Here is a 16,648-nt window from a genome sequence, read left to right as displayed (position 1 = left end):
AGTGCCTCCCCAGTATATCTGCCCAGTGCCTCCCCTGTGTCTGCCCAGTGTCTGCCCAGTTCCTCCCCAGTGCCTCCCCTGTGTCTGCCCAGTGTCTGCCCAGTTCCTCCCCAGTGCCTCCCCAGTGTCTGCCCAGTTTCCTCCCCAGTATATCTGCCCAGTGCCTCCCCAGTGTCTGCCCAGTGTCTGCCCAGTTCCTCCCCAGTATATCTGCCCAGTGCCTCCCCAGTGTCTGCCCAGTTCCTCCCCAGTGCCTCCCCAGTGTCTCCCCAGTGCCTCCCTTTGTCTGCCCAGTGCCTCCACAGTGTCTGCCCAGTTCCTCCCCAGTGCCTCCCCAGTCCCCATTTAGACCACTACACTACATCAACACTCCAGCCAGTCTTTGCAGATGTGATTTACTGTTGAACTATCCTTTTCTATGTTAGCCTTCAGTTAATAAAGTTTGATTTGTAAATGGAATCTGTGTTTAGTCTGATCATTAGACCACAACCATCATTCAGTCAGTCTCAGCAGGCATCTTGTTACTGATGACGCAATCTGTTTTATGTTAGCTTTGAGTTTGTAAAGTTGAAACAAAGTTTCCAAGTCTCTGTGGTGATGTAGATAATGCAGTGTTTTAGAAACATAAGGCCATCAAGTCCATCTTCTGTATCATTTTCACTTTGCATCTAAATTTGTTTAGAGCAAGTGCATGATTATAGTTGTCACAAGAATAATTTATGTATATAGCATTGGAGAAAAGATACTGTGGTGCAGGTGATTAATAATTAAGGAGAGGAGATAAAAAAATAATTGTTTTTCATAAATAGGCTAAGTATTATAGTAGTATCATGTCAGTATCATGGTCAGTATCATGGCAGTATCATGTCAGTATCATATCAAGAGTTATAGGTCAAATGTGAAGCAGCCTGTTAGCACAACCTTAAAGCCAATTTGAAAGATTTTGGCCAGCTGGTTCTTCCATGGCCTACTGAGACTGTGCTTGAACCGAACGTCTCATGCAGATCGGAGTTGAGATGCACTCATGTGCTGCAGGATTCCCTTCCCATCAGCGAGGACAAATGATTTGTCTTTGAGACTTCGACACAGAATGCCTGAGGGAGGACCTTGGACAGGAAACAAAATAGTTCTGTCTTGTAACTGAGTGTCAGCCAGCAGAAATCTCTGCCAAAAAAAGAAAAGATAACTTTCCTGGTATATGGCAGCATTCCCAAGCACATGTCTCCTTGAACCTTTCACACTTTGACACACACACACACACACACACACACACACACACACACACACACACACACACACACACACACACACACACACACACACACACACACACACACACACACACACACACACACACACACGGCTCTTGCTATGCCTTTGAGGGAGCCGTCCTTGTAAGCATATAAAAACAATGTGCATAGTGCAGCTGAGAAGTGAGATATAGGAATATAGAAGATCTCACTCTAGCTCATGAATAAAATACCAGAAGGTTTGTTTTTAAATTGCCAGTCTTGACTGAGGGAGTGGTCCGGTCGAGGGGGCGATGCCGTGACGCCGGGCCTGCAAGTGACCGTGCTATTCTGCACGTTTCTGAACAAACTTCCCCCGTGAACAAGTCTTGTTTTTGATTTTATACCTGTTTTACTACTTTCTGATGAAATAGCAATAGCATAACATGCGTCATTTTTTTTCTTCTTGTTTTTTTTACAACTGTTTAGTATGATATTTTTGTTTTTAAATCATACCATGATACCATGGGGTCCGCTCGTGATTCCAACTTCCCATTATTCCGACCACGTGGCTTAGGGTTAGGGATAGGGTTAGTAATGGGGTGAGTCGGAACAATGACAGGCTACCGATATCACATAACGTCAAAAAGAAATAAAATGTCGTATTTTCTGATCTCCTTGATACCCAGCTGTTTCTCAATTAGTGTTCCACACCTTACATTTTGTTGGCCTGGAAGTGTCTTGCCCAAGACTAAGGATACGGACAAAACGTTGGACAAAATACCTGTACCTGTGATTCCTTTTCACATTCTTGATCTTCTTCTAGGCCACCACTGAAACTCCTTCAAATACTACTACTATTTATACCTTCCACCACTGAAACTCCTTCAAATACTACTACTATTTATACCTTCCACACTGAAACTACTTCAAATACTACTACTATTTAGTATTTATATACTTCCAACACTGATTCGTACCCGTAAATGTGGTCACTTGTTGTATTTCTATGTCAGTTGCTCAAATGCATACAATGTCCTGCTACCAGTGCCAGCTGTGTTAATAGGTTAATAGGTCAGAAGGAACCAGGGGAAGTGTCACCTACTTACCTTCCATGTTTGGCCCAAAATGTAAGTAGGGGAGGATGGGGGAAGATGAACCGTCGGGTAAGTTGAACCACCCCCTGTATCTTTAAAACTACACACATGAGTTGTCATGTGACCTCAAAATCAGGACACACCCACCATTTTAACCTGACTGTGAAGATGAGAGACACATGGACAAAGTGGAAAGTACATTTATAAACAAAAAAGTGTTTTTTGCTGGTCAAAGTTAAAAAAAACACTTTTCTGGAATAATCATTTTTATGTTAAAGCAAAAGCACCCAGGTCTAAACTTATATATCATGAACGTTGGTGATATACCAATGTATAAAACCCATGTTAATCATTTAGCTAAACATTAGCCTGGAGCATTAAGCTAGCCATGTTTTGTCAAAAAGTGGCCATGGGGCAAGTTGAACCAATTCCTTGGGGTAAATTGAGCCAATTTTCTTAATGTGAATCACCATTCATATTTTTGTATTAAGTATTTGCTACTCAAATTATACTGAATGACCTTTCATTTGGATGTTTGCAAATGTTTGCAAATGTTCTATATTGTATTAACAATATTGCAAATATTATAAGGTTCTGAATAACAAACTTTATTTAATTGTCTTTATATTGTTTAAATAATAAATAAACAGATAAATAAGACTATTTGCAAAAGGGAAAACTGTTATTAAATTATTTTCAATAAGTGAATACATTATCTGTTCAAGTTTAAGCTCTTTACATTAAAATATCATGTGGTTCAATTTTGGATCAACTTACCCCTTACCTGGGGCAAATTGAGCCACATGACCAGTTTTTTTGAAAAGGTCATATTTTCATGGCCCTTTGTCATAGCTGCTTACTCATCATTTCAATTGATAGAGGACATCCTGAAATATGTGTAGATCATTAAATTTGACTGCCATCTCATTTTGCCTTGCTTTCAGGACAACTTAAGTAAAAAGTGGTTAATCTTCCCCCATCCTCCCCTATATTCCTTTTACAAAGATTGATTTAAATGTACCATTAATCTAACTGCCATGACAATCAATGTCATTCTGAAGATGGAAGGGAACAGAAACATTCTATACCGGGCCATTGACGCACCTGAGAGGCAAACTGGAGTCTGATGGAATGTACTAAAGTCAAGTGCATGAATAAACAATGTTTTTGAATGATTGGGACCTTTGTTACATAGTCGGTTTATGGAAATAAAATACATTACATTCACACATAACACACTCCGCCCACTTGACCACATAATAAAGATATCAAAACACAGATAGGTAGAGAGGAACAACCAAAGGGAAATTAACAATTTACCAGGATAGATCACTGACCTTAACACAAAGGTAAGTTGACCGAAGATTTGTCTAAAATGTAATTACTTATTGATTTAGTTTTGTTGATAGCTGTTTGTGTAACTTTTTATTTAGTTATTATTCTTTTATTTTTTAAGACACTCTAAAAGTATAGCCTCGGGGACCATATGCATTTCCTTTCAAAAGAAAAGGAAAACTTACTCATGTTACTCTAAAAGTAACGAACAATTAAACAAAAAATAGTTGTACTGAGCCAAAAGTTTGTTTGTTTATTAATATTTACAGTAAACCTGATGGTTTTATAAGGTTTTTATGAAATGTTGAAATTAATATCATATGAAATATATTAATTATTTCATGTGTTAGTTGAGTCTGTCTTGGGTGCCAAACTATATCTACATCTATTAATTCACAGAATCTCATAACTCAGAAGAGCAGTCTCTTCTAGTTATTGTTGCTTTTGTGTGTGCCCCAGGAAGACTAGCAAACATGTTGTGAAAGCTAATGTGGATCCAATAATAAATAATGTCCTTCTATTTACATATTTGCTTTCTCTTTGTTTACCTGTTAAACCTCTACTGCTTAAGAATGGCCAGAGAATTGATGTTGGTTGCTACGGCGATCGTCTGCCTAGCTCCGGGCATACATGGACAAGCACATCTTTTGTTTGCCGTTGACTCACAGGTACCTCAACACTAAATATAGTGTGCATTTTGCATCCCAAAATGCAGTTTATAGTTAAGGGACGCAATAAAACAATGACCTCTGCATCCACGGGATGCACTACTGTACTGTTTTTTTATTCTAGTTTATTTTGCTATAGCTTTAGTTATAACAATCATTTCTACATATATATATTCTACAATACATGAATATAACCACATTATAACCATATAAAATGAAATGAGTTAAATGCTGCAATTTGTAAAAATGGCAAAATATGACTCCTAACATCGTTGAAGTAGGACTCATAAAATGTCCCTGGGACTCATCTAAAAGACCATCCCTGCATCCCGGGACTCATTACACTGAAAACCTATTTACATCACTGGTATACTATAAAAACTGCTCAAACATTGGCCGAATTGTCTAATAATATAAGAAAGAGGCACGAAATTCAGCTATTTTGACAATATTTATTTGTGGAACCGAGTCAAACAAAATGAAATGCCTCAACTCCTACAATTCCAAGTGCGTGTCAGGGTCGGAGATCCCCAGTTCACATAATTATTTTGGGGGATCCCCAGTTCAAATATGATTATTTTGGGGAGTCGTGGCCTGAAAAGGTTGAGAAACACTGCTCTAGTATTAATTTAAAATGTTTAAATGTATGTCTCCATGTCTCCATATATCGAGAGATACTGTATATCAGTCTTCTACTAATTCTCATTTCTCATGCATTTTGATTTGCGTGTGTGTGTGTGTGTGTGTGTGTGTGCGTGCGTGCGTGCGTGCGTGCGTGCGTGCACCAGGTAAGCAACATAAGCCGTCAAGGCTGTGGGGAGACTAGACTGTGCATTGAATCACCAGATGACTGTGATCCAATGCACCCAGCATGTCTGTTCACCTCCATCGTCCACAACACCAAAACCAGCCCTTCCAGCCTTGATGTAACGTTAAGTGGGCAGTCCACTGGCTACATAGCCATGGGATTCACTAGGATGCCAAATAGGGTAACACACGCACACACAACACACTGTATACATGCCTGCCCAGTGCCCACACAGTACTATAATGCCACTCAAGATTTTACTTTCATCAAAGGAAATATTCACAAACAACCCTCAATGCTCTCTCTCTCTAGTTGCCCGTGGCGGTGTTTGTATGTGCTCAGAACAACGAAAATAATGGCGAGTTCTTCTTCTTTTCAATGCTGAGAGACAATGAGGGCAATCTCACTCCATTGAGGCAGGTAAGGTCCTGTTAAAGCAGGGCTTCTCAGGGGGTCCTTGAGCTAATGTAGCATTATGACAATCAGTTAACCCATGTGGACCCCATTTTATATTATGACTATTCAAAAATCCAGAAAGCTCAAAAATATGGAAAATATTGAATCTTTTTAGTTATTTTATTCAGCTATAGTGTAGTATATTTTCGTCTTACAGAAACATTACATTCCCATTGACAATGAATGGATGATGACATTTATTTTTGAGGGTCGCTAGCCCCTCCTATACACATGGTTTAATGTTTGTCTTTAGTTCAATGTTTGTTTTGTAAACGCCATTGACAATAAAGGGAAAACTTTATTGTTAAAGGACCACTTCACCACTTTTCAACTTCTCTTCCTATAATTGGTCCTAACTAATGTTCATGATAAAATACCACAATTTTTTCCTATTCAGTCTATGTCTCATAGGAAGGCTGTGGGCAGTTCAGAAACCCGTCCACCAGTGACATCATCGATGGTGAATCCAAGCCAATAGAACGGCAGGCTTTCTTTTCCTGAAAAGTTGCAATGCAAAAGTTGAAGCCATCGTTCTCACGATAATAAAAATCTAAATATATTTTAAAACTAAAAAATCTGCCTAATGATGATGTCACTGGTGGACGGGTGTCCAAACTGCCCAAAGCCCTCCTATGAGACACAGACTGAGTAAAATGTGATGTTTTATCATGGACCAATTATATGAAGAGATGTTGAAAAGTGGTGAAGTGGTCCTTTAATGGTATTTAACGTTTGTGTTTGCACTGTTTGTTTTACATCACCATTACATCACCTAATCAACATGAGTTAGACTTTAATATATTAGTGCCCCTCACTTCACACGGGTGGGATCTTTAACACACAAATCTTCTTTTCTTTTTCCCTGCCACAACATATTTTCGTAGGGGTTTGTGGCCAAATCATTCAATCAATGTAGACATTGACATTCCTTGACATGAAAATGCTTGAGAACTGAGTCGGGTGCTTGAGAACTGCTTTCTAACTTTCTAACTAACCTCCATTAAGTGATAACAATAATAATGATAACAGTTGACCATCTTTCTTTTAATATCACAGAATGTGAACGAGATCCGTGGCACTGTGGACGGGAACATGATCACATGCGAGTTCAACATTCCTCAGAATGAGGATGATGAGCCGGATGATGATATGATAATGGACACCATGCTCCATGTCATCCTGGGCTCAGGGACGGCCAATGGCAGTAAGTATAGATCTCACATAGACCTAATAGCCCCAGAATGGCTGATATTCAATGCATTTCAAGTATTACAGGCCGATATGTTTGTCGTTATTTGGCGCGCACAGAAACAGACGCACGCGCACACATTTCACGCACGCACACAGACACACGCACGCACGCACACATAACACACACACACACACACACACACACACACATGCTGATATTGGTAATCAGGCGCGTGCGTGTGTTTTTGTAACATACCGATATCAGCACGAATTTAATCGATCCATTAACACTATTTTGTTTTACCTTCAGAAATCCTTGGCGTCATGAAAACACACCTGGACAGCGGTAAGATCGACGTGACCAATCCTAAGCGCGCCTAGATGTCCTTCAGCACCATGGACAGCGTCTCACGCAGAGCGCCTAGATGTCCTTCAGCACCATGGACGGCGTCTCACGCAACACATGGACATCCCCTTTAAATCCTGATGAATAGGGCCAAACAGTGTGCTGTCAGAAGTCAAAATCCTATTCACTTTCTCCATAGAGAATTGTATTATCAACTCCAATGTCTTATCAATGTAGACTTACGAGAGTCCTGGTTGTTACATCCTCAGCAGAAGCCACATTTTGCACTTTGAGGTTTGCAAAAAATAGAAAGTGCGTTCTAAATAAAGTGTATTATTATTATTATTATTAAATAAAGTGTATTATTATTATTAATATATATATATATATAAAAAATATTACTTTTTTTTACATGTGTACGCAGTCAGTCTAGTTTTGAGAAAACCATATTAATTTTGAATTGTCATTTGTGGGTTTCTGCAATCCTAGATACACGATCACAATTGTTGACCATCACTACCAATCAACTCAATCCAATTTAAACACTATAATTCGCCTTTTTCCAGTTCTTTTTTATGAAAGGATTAAAATCCTTTATGGTCAACAGGATGCTGGTTGGCTTGATTCCAGGCTATAGCCAACAACCAGTGGTAGAGGCAAGAAAGAAAGACTTCTCTGACGCGCTGTAGCTCGGAGGTGGGGTTTATCGTCAGTTTACCTTTTACGGCAGCTCATTTGGGACAAAACTCGTGCAATAATCAAAATAAGTGATTTAGCTATTAACCCGGCCCGCCATGCACGGTCGGAGCTGTGGTGCACTCAGGATGTAATATAAATTTTCACATTTACCTCTCATTGGATATAACATCAGATTAAGGTAAGAAAACAGTTAATCCGAATTCTCCTTTAATACTCCTTCTCACATTAGAAAATTTGAAACGTCTATGGAGAAAATGAAGGTAATTTTACTTTCCGACTTCAGCGCCTGTGAAAAAGAATGTTACGCTGTTACAAGGCTTTAGCTTTTTGAGTGGTGCAGCCACTCCAAGCAACAGCAATGTGTCCCTGTCCCTGTTTGTTTAGGGTACCAAAAGGTGACAAAGTGTTGAGCTTCACACTGTGCACAGGTGCATGATGGGAAGCTGAGTTTAATAATAATAATAATGCGACTAAGTAGAAAAGTCGCAATTTTTTGAGAAATTGTAAGTGTGGTTGCTTACATAGGCCCCTCGTACACACATACAGACGTACAGAGACTTGTATTGGTCCATTTATCATCATCATCATCATCATACTATAATTCTAACAATGTCTGTGTGTGTGTGTGTGTGTGTGTGTGTGTGTGTGTGTGTGTGTGTGTGTGTGTGTGTGTCAGAAACACTGCCGTAGCTCCTTACTGCCTGCACCAATCACCCCCACTTTTCACACAGGCATTGACCATATGAATATGGAGGGCGTAACGAAGCCCTTTTTTCGATTTGACACATTAATGATTATTAATGAATTCATTAGTCAATTGCAAACGCACCCGGGCGCAGTACCCCCCACGGCCAAATATCTCACAACGGGTAAGGGCTAGTAGATATAAGATAATAATGATCTCCCTCTAACTCTCTCTCTGTCTTTCTGGTGTATAGGCAGGAAAAAGCAAGACACTTAAGGCAGAAATAACGTGAATTTTAAAACGGCTTTTAATATTTAATATCATATTGTGTATGTCTGAGCCTCAATCACCACTCTGATATAACTAGTCCATGGCATTTATTTCTGGACTTTGAAAGCAGTTTTAGCTGCAATACCACAATGTCCTGAGGTGGTGGGGGTGCTGATATGCAGATTATTTAATATTTGAGTCATTATAATACTGATTCTAGATAAACCCAGGCTTGTTTCCATTCCATGCCAACAATGGCGGACATTGTAAACAATGTGGAAATGCAAATTTGGAACTGAAGACTGAAGAGGAGGAATTATACAAAGTAGGGTGACATTGATGACAAAAGGACAAAATCAGTTGAGCTGTTCCTGAGAGCAGTTTCAATTAAAGCACCCATATGATATGAAAGCCTGATTGTTCAAAATTGGTTATTTGTGGGGATAGAAAACACATATGGGAGCCCCAAAAACAAAAGTTTAATTTTATATTATAGGTCCTTTAAATAGAAGTTATCTTTGATTGAATGACAGTCTCTAAACAACATTGTCACAAGGATGATTATTCTGTCCCGTGTGTGACTCCACGAAGTGACAGATAGCTAAACAGAAAGGTACTAGGCACAGAAAGACTTGACGAGACGTGGACGTAGAACTGGAGGTTGTTTAGGCCTACTTCACACTTCTTCATCAACTTGTTTACAATGCTTTTCCAGCAATTTGTGAAACTAAAAAGAAATGCACAAAAAAGGCTCTTAATAAGACATAAATGTAACACCTAAATTCTACTTACAGCATCATTACTTATATTCTTAAAGAGGAAACATGTAGTATAAACTCACAGACAAAGCTTCTCCAAGGCTCAAAACAGGTGGATGGCAAGCGATTAAATATTCTGGAGCATACTGTGTAGACAGAGCATACTGTGTGTTTTCTCAAACAAAAGCTGACCAGGAAGTAAGGCCTTGTGACATGTGATCACAACTAACTACCAATAAGATCACAGGGAAACTAGAACACATTAGCTGACAGCAGTCTTCAAAGCAACCACTAGATGATGCTACTAAGTGGCATGACAATGATAAAAAAAAAAAATCAGATAATTACCTACATACATTTTACATTTTTGAATATTTTGATGACATAGTATCATATTAAATATTTGTATTCTTCGACAATATTTTGAAATTGATGTTGAGGTTCTGGAGGAATGGTGGTATGACATCCTCCTCTCCATCTGCTGTTGTGCCCAGCGGGGTCATACCTATGTTCCCTCAGCCCTATGTTCCCTCAGCCCCGAGGTGCGCTGCCTGCCGGTCGGGAGAGGGTTGCGGTTAGGTTTAGGTGTCTGCCCCGGGGGTGCCTGCCCAGCAACCTTCGGAAGTGATTGAACCAAGTTCCTGCAGGGCTGAGTCCCTCAACCTGTCCCTCCTTGATCCTCTTCCGTCCTGTCATCTCATTGATGACAATTAAAGTGTAGTTTCGCTGATCTCTAAAATAAAATAAATACAAAATAAATATAAATGTGAGTGTGCTTTTCAGAGACTATTTAGCGTCTGTATAGCTTTGTTATCCCATGGGGAAATTTTATTTTCACCGCAGGCTACGATAGAGCGAGTCACGCTTTTATTGGGAAGGTATTATTCTTCCAGTTTGAGGGAAAGGAAGTTCTAGTTTGAGGGTTCCGGCTTGATGACTACAAAACAATGACTACAACATGATGTAAGATATCATCCGCTCCCGAACGGATCATAAACCCCAAAAGGGGGCAATAGAGGAGAGAGGAGTTGCTTAGTGGACGGTGATGCGACCGTCCACAGGGCCAATTGACCTTATACACACCGCTGGCAAGAGGTAACTAGGTGCAATTTCCCATTGACAGCCCATTCATCCAAACAGAAAAGTCCAATCTGATTGTATTATAAAACAACGACAAAATCACTAACATTGCAGCTGTACGAAAAGCTTGAATTATCCTCTATCTGCATTGTTTCATAAAAATCCACTGTAGACACGTTATGAGCTAGTAACAAGTTTAGCAAGTGCCCTTTATCAGTAAAGAAACCTCCTGCTGCCGCCTGCATTGTGCAAATTCAGGTGGTACACATGGGCCGTTGTCGTTGACGACGAGCACTTCCAAACTCCAACACTTAAAAAATCTCTCTCTCTCTCTCTCTTTCTCGCTCTGTAATTAGCAGGCAACAGTGCAACACTATCTCTCTCTTTCTCTGTTTCTGGCACAACAGCGCCACTTTTGCCCCTACTGGTACTCTAAACATAGTCACATGTCCGTTAGGACGGACATTGCTGTTCCTTGGAGTGGTTGCACCACTCAAAAATCACCTGCAAGGAATTTCTTGACAGGAAGTCAAGCTGGGGTCCATCTCAGTCATCTCAGTGCAACCTGTGGCATTCGACCCAAAAAATACATACAACTTTCCTGCTACTGGTGCCAATTGTTAATAATAGGTCAGAAGGAAGGGGAAGTATCACACCTAGCTTCCATGTTTGAAGCATCCATTCCATAACAAGGAAACGTGTTCTAGAGCAATGTTTACCAAGCGGTATGCGGAGCCACACATGGTGTGCGGTTAGACAAGTCCAGCGACAACCTCACATTATGATTGTAATTACAATATGTACTATACAAAAAGTTATTCTTTTATTGACTAGATCAGTCTTTGGGTGCACTCATTTCCCAATACAGCAGCAAATTAGACACTTTTCAATTGGAATTAGTAATTAAAAATTAAACAATTATAGAGGATATTTTGCCTGTATAGGAATACCTGTGTTCCTTGAGCATTTTGACTTGCAGATTGGTGTGCTTTGGGAACAAAATGTAAATTATGATCCATTAAGTATATTCCACCCTGCAATCAAACACATGTGAATGAGGCCTGAGAACCATCAATCAAACTGCCAGTGGCAATCATTATGAAGAGGGAAGGGAACAGAAATGTTCTACACCTGGCCTTTGACGCACCCGGGAAGAAAACTGGAGCCAGAAGTCTGATGGAATGCACTATATGAGAGCCGAAGGGACAAGTGCATGTATAAACAATATTTTTGAATGATTGTGACCTTTGTTAGATAATCGGTTCAGGGAAATAAAAGACATATCACACTCACACATGAACACTCCGCCCACACAACAATATAAAGGTATCAAATCTACATGAATTAAACACAGATAGGTATAGAGACCAACGGGAAATTCACTATTCACCAGGATAGATCACTGACCTTAACACACAGGTAAGTTGACCGAAGATTTGTCTAATATTAGTTTGCGTGAATTATGTTTTGATAGTTCCTTATTTTTTATTGTATTTTATCTGTTAATAGTAATACACTCTAAAAGTAACAAGCAATTTAACTAAGAAAGCGTTCTTGGCCATATGTACTCAGCTACATTTGTATTGTATTATCTATTTTACAGTAAACCTGATGGGAGTTCAAATTTGGATTAATAAGGTTTTCATTAAATGTTAAAATGTATATCATATGAAAGATAATTCTAACATGTGTTAGTTGATTAGTCCTAGTCTGTCTTGAGTGACAAAATCTATCTCTACATAATTCACAGAATCTCTAGAGTATGTTTGTCTGGCATAACTCGGGCAGTGTGGGCACCGGAGTCCCCGATTGGCCAAAACGACGCATCGGCTTCACCGATTGGCAGAGTTTTACGTCCAGAGCATGACTTAGGCACCATCTAACCCAATCAGTAAATAAAACATCTACTGATGCATAAACTTGGACAAATCATTAGTGTTATCTGGAATCATTGGATGTTTCGGGTCTCGCAAAAGACACCCTCCTCCAGGAGACCCGACGGAGGCCAACGGCTGATCAGACCACCAGGCCTGTGTCCAAGTGGCATACTATGCTACTGAGATACTAGCAGGAGGTGTTGGCGACACTAGGAGGCTCTAAAGGCACTGTGTTATCCTTCCTGGCCAATTAAAACCTGACCCGTCTGCCTTACTGACTGGCGGAGCTTTGCATTATGTTTGTGCTGCTTTGGCAATATAGGTGGCTGAGTGTACAATATAATTCAGGAGGGTGATTGTTTTGCAATACATGCCACAAGTCATGAATGCCGCGTCTGATCGGCCCCGACGTTGGCTCACACGTGACACATTGAGCCAAAGGTGATTTCACTTACAGCCATATAAGGATGCCACAAATGTCGCTGACCCGGCCTGGCGGAGATCTGCACTCAGAAGAGCTGTCTCTTCTAGTTTCTATTGTTGCTTTCGTGTGCCCCAGGAAGACTAGCAAACACCATGTGAAAGCGGTAATGGGGATCCAATAATAAATATGTCCTTCTATTAACATATTTGCTTTATCTTTGTTTACCCATGTTAACCGTCCATTGCTTAAGAATGGCCAGAGAATTGATGTTGTTGGTTGCTACGGCGATCGTCTGCGTGGCTCCAGGCATACATGGACAAGAACATATTTTTGCCGTTGACTCACAGGTAGGACTATTAGAATTCATACATTCGAACTGACATCCTACCTCACACAGCGATGTGACAATTTAACTATTCAATACCAACAAAAAAGTCCATTACTGCATCAAGAAGTAATCAACAAACTATACTATAGAACACTTCTCACTTTTCACGTATATCAGTCTTTACAAATTCTCAGTGTGTGTGTGTGTGTGTGTGTGTGTGTGTGTGTGTGTGTGTGTGTGTGTGTGTGTGTGTGTGTGTGTGTGTGTGTGTGTGTGTGTGTGTGTACCAGGTAAACACACCAAGCAGTGAAGGCTGTGGGGAGACTAGACTGTGCTTTAGAGTAAACCAGTTGCAGAATATAAGACCAGGGATTTGTGAGCCAACGGCATCTGGCTGTCTGTTCACCTCCATCGTCCTCAACACCGGCACTAGCCCTTCCAGCCTTGATATAACAATAAGTGGGATGTCCGTTGGATACGTAGCCGTAGGATTTATGGTGCCAAATAGGGTAACACACGCACACACAACACACATATTTGCCCACACAGACAGTCACTGAAGAGTCCAGTTATTCATTACTTCACTCTCTCTCTCTCTCTCTCTCTCTCTGTAGGACGCTCTAGTATTTATATGTGCTCAGAACAACGAAAAGAATGGCGAGTTCTACTTCCGTACAATGAAGAGAGACAGCAGGGGCGGTCTCACTCCAATAAAGCAGGTAAGGTCCTGTTAACCCATTCTGACCGGGCACCCATTTTGGTGTCAGCATCATGTTATGCTTTAGCTATTTAAAAATAGCAGATCTACAAGCTCATATCGCGCCACCGAGTGGCGCGATACGAGCTTGTAGGTCTGCTATTTTTGAAAAATCGAAGAGCGACTGACATTTTTAGAATCTGATCTCAGGTCAGAATGGGTTCATCAGACCAGTGTGTGTCCGGCGGAAACCGCGTATGAATCTGATCTCAGGTCAGAATGGGTTAAAGCAGGGCTTCTCAGGGGGTCCTTGAAGGGGTCCCATCCGGGTCCCCCAATAAAATTTGTAGCATGATGACAATCAGTTTAAACACTTTTATATTACGACTATTCCCAAGAAATTGGAAAATATAGAATCTCTTTATTTTTTTATTTTTTTTCCCTGCCACAATATATTTACATGGGTGTTCGTGGCCAAATTATTCAATCAATGTATAGGGGTCCTTGACATGACAATGCTTGAGAACAGCTTTCTAACTTTTAAAGTACTGTGACAGTGGGCTGCTCCATTTAGTGACAATAATAATAATAATGATAACAGTTGTCCATCTTTCTTTATCATAGAATGTGAACGAGCTCCGTGGGACTGTGGATGTGCTCCGGGCCATGATCGCATGCGAGTTCAATGTTCCTCGGAGTGAGATGGACGATGAAAACATGGTCCATGTCGTCCTGGGCAGAGGGACGGTCATCGGCGGTAAGTATAGATCTCACAGACCTATACAGCCCCAGAATGGCTGTAAGTATAGATCTCACACAGACCTATACAGCCCCAGAATGGCTGTAAGTATAGATCTCACACAGACCTATACAGCCCCAGAATGGGTATGTAAGTATAGATCTCACACAGACCTATACAGCCCCAGAATGGCTGTAAGTATAGATCTCACACAGACCTATACAGCCCCAGAATGGGTATGTAAGTATAGATCTCACACAGACCTATACAGCCCCAGAATGGGTATGTAAGTATAGATCTCACACAGACCTATACAGCCCCAGAATGGGTATGTAAGTATAGATCTCACACAGACCTATACAGCCCCAGAATGGGTATGTAAGTATAGATCTCACATAGACCTATACAGCCCCAGAATGGGTATGTAAGTATAGATCTCACACAGACCTATACAGCCCCAGAATGGGTATGTAAGTATAGATCTCACATAGACCTATACAGCCCCAGAATGGGTATGTAAGTATAGATCTCACATAGACCTATACAGCCCCAGAATGGGTATGTAAGTATAGATCTCACACAGACCTATACAGCCCCAGAATGGGTATGTAAGTATAGATCTCACATAGACCGATACAGCCCCAGAATGGCTGCTATTCAATGCATTTCAAGTATTCCATAACACAGGTGGCAGGCCTGATATAATTATTTGGCTTTTTGACGTACCTAATTTGGCCATAGATGAAAATGTGACTATAGGAGGGGAGGATGGTGCACAAGGCATGCTGGTAGTTGGGAGTAATGTACAGTGGAACGCAACCCAGAGGAACACATTCTTCTACAGTATTCTTAGTTTAAGGTCATATGGATGCCGTGCAATTTCAAACTACCATTTCCTACTAATAGTGTTAACTTTGAGTGACTGCAGTTTCTTCCAGCGGTGGTTGTGTAAGTGATGGGTTCAAACAATAAGTTTTGTTTTACCTTCAGAAAACCTTATCCGCATGGCCACACTCCTGGAAAGTGGTTTGATCGACGTGACCGATCCTACCAGCGCCTAGACGTCCTTCAGCACCATGGACAGTGTCTCACGCAACACATGCACACCCATGTTTAAAACCCGTCCTTCAGCACCATGGACAGTGTCTCACGCAACACATGCACATCCATGTTTAAAACCCGTCCTTCAGCACCATGGACCGTGTCTCACGCAACACATGCACAATGCACATCCATGTTTAAAACCCGTCCTTCAGCACCATGGACAGTGTCTCACGCAACACATGCACACCCATGTTTAAAACCCATCCTTCAGCACCATGGACAGTGTCTCACACAACACATGCACATCCATGTTTAAAACCCGTCCTTCAGCACCATGGACAGTGTCTCACACAACACATGCACATCCATGTTTAAAACCCGTCCTTCAGCACCATGGACCGTGTCTCACGCAACACATGCACATCCATGTTTAAAACCCGTCCTTCAGCACCATGGACAGTGTCTCACGCAACACATGCACAATGCACACCCATGTTTAAAACCTGTCCTTCAGCACCATGGACAGTGTCTCACACAACACATGCACATCCATGTTTAAAACCCGTCCTTCAGCACCATGGATAGCGTCTCACGCAACACATACACATCCATGTTTAAAACCCTTATGAATAGAGCCAAACGGTGTGCTGTCAGTCAAAATCATATTTATTTTCTCCATAGAGAATTGCATTATCAACAACTGAAAGGTCTTAACCCATTCAGGACGGGAACCCCTTTTGGCGTTTTACGCATTATGTTGTACTTCAGCTATTGTGAAATCGTGAAAATGTGGCGCAAATATATTTTAACTCATATCTTCGCTTCTGTGGGTCCCTGGAACAACATATTTTCAGATGGGGGTTGTCGGCCAATTACATATATTTTTGGGGATCCTTGACATGAAAATGTTTGAGAAC

The 16,648-nt window shown here is 40.8% G+C and overlaps 1 protein-coding gene across 1 annotated transcript; it reads left to right on the top strand.

Annotated features, from left to right (window-relative positions):
* Positions 1–3,642: 3,642 nt before the first annotated feature.
* LOC310870401 (putative ferric-chelate reductase 1) lies at positions 3,643–7,403 on the top strand. Its single transcript, XM_083781607.1, has 6 exons — positions 3,643–3,675; positions 4,233–4,329; positions 5,118–5,318; positions 5,450–5,557; positions 6,650–6,797; positions 7,095–7,403. Exons 2-6 carry the CDS (start codon positions 4,234–4,236, stop codon positions 7,163–7,165), a joined length of 624 nt encoding a protein of 207 aa, XP_083637733.1. The 5' UTR covers positions 3,643–3,675; position 4,233; the 3' UTR covers positions 7,166–7,403.
* Positions 7,404–16,648: the final 9,245 nt, after the last annotated feature.

The sequence above is a fragment of the Protomyctophum parallelum genome (genome assembly GCF_964188405.1).
Source record: "Protomyctophum parallelum genome assembly, chromosome: 14".
NCBI classification, from domain to species: domain Eukaryota; kingdom Metazoa; phylum Chordata; class Actinopteri; order Myctophiformes; family Myctophidae; genus Protomyctophum; species Protomyctophum parallelum.
This window is presented reverse-complemented; position numbering and strand designations above follow the sequence as displayed.